The sequence below is a fragment of the Cryptomeria japonica genome, chromosome 10, assembly GCF_030272615.1.
Source record: "Cryptomeria japonica chromosome 10, Sugi_1.0, whole genome shotgun sequence".
Taxonomy (NCBI): Eukaryota; Viridiplantae; Streptophyta; class Pinopsida; order Cupressales; family Cupressaceae; genus Cryptomeria; species Cryptomeria japonica.
Genome location: NC_081414.1, coordinates 197,931,334 through 197,935,538, shown reverse-complemented (window position 1 = coordinate 197,935,538; position 4,205 = coordinate 197,931,334). Strand labels below are relative to the sequence as shown.

At 36.0% G+C, this 4,205-nt stretch overlaps 1 protein-coding gene across 1 annotated transcript; it reads right to left on the bottom strand.

Moving 5' to 3' along the window:
* Positions 1–334: 334 nt before the first annotated feature.
* On the bottom strand, positions 335–1,423 carry LOC131032971 (BAG family molecular chaperone regulator 6-like). The gene has a single exon (XM_057964073.2). The coding sequence runs from the start codon at positions 1,421–1,423 to the stop codon at positions 335–337; it is 1,089 nt and encodes a 362-aa protein (XP_057820056.2).
* Positions 1,424–4,205: the final 2,782 nt, after the last annotated feature.

Sequence of the window (4,205 nt, the reverse complement as noted above, 5' to 3'; positions counted from 1 at the left end):
ATTATTTAATATAAATAATTAAAATATAATTAATTTAGAATATTTTTAGAATTGAATTCATAATTAAAAAATATAATATATAAAAATTAAACATAAAAGATTAGGTACTCATCTCTAACAACAATGGTGAAGAATTCATATTAATTTTATGTTATGGATTCTATATATTTCAGTATATTTTAAATTTTGAAGTCAATGCTCAACAACACTCATTACACTCATTGTAGGTAGGCTGGTGGTGGGCTCCTGGTTGCCTATGTTGTATTTTATTGCACCTTTCTTCTTTGGGTTCCGGATGTTGCAGTTTATTTACCAAAACTTGAATGGAGAGAAGTCAAAACCAATCCTCCATAAAGCAGTATCTCTCAGATTTTCTCCTCCTGTTGTTTGTATGTGCATCTCTTTCCTTTTTAGATCCACCACTTTTCTTCTTTCCATCCCCAACCTTTTTCATTTTGTTGCACTGAGATACTTGCTCTTCTAACTGTGAAACTCGCAGACTCAGATCATGAATAATCTCACTCTGTTTCTCACTTTTCTTCAACAGATCAGATACACTCATCATTAATTTCTCATTCTCTTCTCTTACCAAGCCAATATCTTCAATGGGCTTTACTTGCTCTCTCATCTTATTCCCTTCTTCTTCATCATCCCTTGAATTTCCTAATTGAACACCTTCCTCTGTGCAAGAGATTGCAGGTGATGGATCGGCCTCCAAGAGTAGGCTTTCAACTTTGTTTCTTTTCAAATTCTCTGCATCTTTATCAACAACATCAGCCATTGTGCCAGACACAATTTTTCCAGCTTCAGATGAGCTCTCTTTAAAATCTTCTACTCCAATGTTATTATTGTCTTCTTCAGGGGAACCCTCAATTTGCAAATCTTGCATTGGAGAAGGCAAAGACTCCTCTGCTAATGCTTTTTCACTACTCACAGAGACCTCAATTGCTCCCCCTGGCAACTCCTTCCTCTTGAATTCCTCATTGGGATTCTCCTCCAAGCACCTTGCAGATCCATTTTCTTCAACAATGGTGCAATCCTCCACTGTCGCTTCAGGAGTTACTGAAATTTCAGTAGCAGCATCTTGCCTGGGTTTCGCTGCAATTATGTCATCTACAGTCTCTTCCAAGTTAACCAGCTCACGAATCACAGCCTTTCTTGATTCCCGCACAAAAGGAATCACTCCCTGAATTTCGTCTAGCCTAAGCAGTACAGACATGATCCACTCCGTCATTTTCATCCGCTCCTTCTCATCTCTTCTAATCAACTCCACAACATGTTCGTCATTCACACGCCTCCGAATTTCTGCAGCCTCTGCCTTGGTTTTCATTATAACCCTCAATTTGTTCAGAGGCCTTGACTTCCTCACACAAAACCCTAGGAAAGCCGATTGAATTTTTACAGCCGCTGTATTTTTGTCCATGGCGGGCGCCTTTTTGGATTTGGGTGTCTCAGAATCGACGAAATTGATTGGAATTGAGACGACCTTCTTGGGCTTTACCTTGGGCGTGCTCTCCAATTTTACTGGAGTTGCGTACGAATTTGCAGCGTCAGGGTTTGGATGATAGTAATGCGGCCTTTGATAAGATCGTCTTTCAGGGACTCGACCTCAAGACCCACCGAACAAAGGATTATCCATGGCAGCAAAATTACTCAAAACTCCAACAGAAACAAAAAAAATTCAATCGAATAGCCTGTAAACCAAAATTCTCCTTCAGAATCTAGGAATGCTTATGTTAATGAGATAACGGTGGCATTATTTATAGGAGCGGACGAAAGTTCTGGAGGTTTCAGACACGCCGGTTCGAGAATGATGGCGAACATTCTCATATATTTTTCATGTTATTTTTATAATTTATTATTTTTGGAAAAAAAAAAATGTTTCTTCATATTCAATAGTATATCATATTATTTGTGCATTATTTTATTTAAAAAGTTATATTATTATATTTAAATTAATATTATATTATAAAAACATTCGTTTTTGCATTCATATATGAATATCAAAATATAAATAATATGTATAGTACAATTAAATTGTCAAACAAACCAACAATATGTTAAATGGAGCTTGCAAACCCTATCAGTATATAATGTAAAAAAATAATTTTTTACTATCACTACTTATTATAGTTATTTTTAAAGAATTCAATTTTAAATGTCAGATTCAAACATTTAATTGTTTTTAATTTAATTTAATTATTTATTTATTTGTTTGAATTTTATTTATTTATTTTTGCTTGATAATGGGTCGTAGTCGTATATTTTATTATATAAAATAAATGATTGCAAGTTAATACAAGTTCGGTTCGGTGTGGGCACCGGTAGGAAAGAACCGAACAAAGAAAACCTTCGGTCATGCCCAAGGAAAAATCCTAGAATAACTTACAAATCCCAGAGAGACAAATAGCCAATGGATGGTTGCTTGGGAAACTACATAAATCATTACATGAATCATTAGTTCCTCTAACATCGATTTTAACTTGATCTTCTTGAGGTGAGATTCCAGAGCACAAGTCGAGACTCCCCAAATGAGAATAGTCGATCTCTCGTATCCATAAAAGGTTGACAAATCTGATTGCTCTATTCAAGAAGTAGGCTCTTGATTGTCTTTGGACCCTGCGAATCATTGAAATATGTTTCTCCTGCAGTCTGGATGATCAAGTTAATATGAAGAAGAATTAAATTAGAAATATGTATAAAATTGACAAGCAAGGGAAGGTAATAAGTCTGCCCGACTTCAAAAAACAAACCTTAGACTCAAAGTCGGGTGTCCTTAATGCTCCCTGATGGCCCTGAACTGGCTAGTATTAAGTTAACCTGAAAGTAAGTGTAGAAGCTGAACTTGCATCGGCGTATGTCAAAAGAGCCTAAAACCAAAATTATATGAGAAGAAACAGATCAGGGCCATTACAGTCGTGGACCACTGGAGGATAGAATGAAAGATCATAGAGAGAACATCACAGAGAATAAGCCAACTCACAATGTAGAAATTTTTTTAATAAGGGAAACCGTTGTAACAAGGAACAAGGTTAAAGTAATTATAGGTTATCCGATTAATGATGATAAACTGATCCAATTTAATAGTTAACCCTTAATGAAGATATAACTAGATTTGGACCACCAAAATAAATATGACATGGCAAATAGTATACAACTTGTGAGAGATGGGAATATATTAACTTATATATATATATATATATGCAACTGCAATGCCCCGCCAGGAACCCTAAAGGAAAACAACACAACTAGGCAACTAAAAGGTGAAATAATTTTTTTTTTAAAGATCAAGTGCATTAATTAGAACAATTGCACGTTTAATAACACAACAGAAGTCTAACACATGATTTCCTAAGGGTTACCAACGAAGATTAATTCGTAGATTATATTAACACCACGGTTAATCCAATTGTCCATTTAATTAAAAATGCTTAAGTTTAAAACTACACATACATCTAAATTCCATAACGAAAGAATCAAAGTATTCCAATGCGTTTATTTATCCATAATTCATTTATACATAAGATCAAAGCAATTGAATTAACATACATTCCATTGACATAATATTACAATATTTATAAATACATGGCTTCCAATAATACCACAGATTACAAAGTTACAATATCAAGGTTACATAAAAGTCTGATACAATGACCACAAGGTCTCAACTGAATAATGATCACGAACATGAGTTGGTACATGAACCACGAACCAAGAAACACCAACAAAGCTTTTCCTCGCCTGAAGATACAATCTAGAACATCTGATGGGAAGTGACACTACCACCCGACCATGTGATCCCGAAACGGAACCACCCCACCGTGCTAGGAGATAGTAGAAAACCCTCAAGCAAGCAAAGTAAGACAAGTACGAAAGAACTACAAGACTCCACAAACATCCATGTGACTCAACTCACAAAACACTAGTGACTCTAAGGAGAGGGTGTCATTGCATAGCTTGATGGTTACCATGGTAGGCCTCCTAGGTCCCAGCGCTCTGTTCTGGTAACCTCTCTCGGCTTCCGGCTCCAACTAAGTCTCATGCGGACCCTACCAATCCTTTCGTGAAGACAAGGTGGTAATTTTGCCATTCCAGGCCTTCTCGCAACATTATGAGCCCTGCACAAGCACTCATCTATGCACGAGGTACATTATCTTAATTAATATTTATTCCACTCCCCCCCAATATATTATTAGGTTATCTCT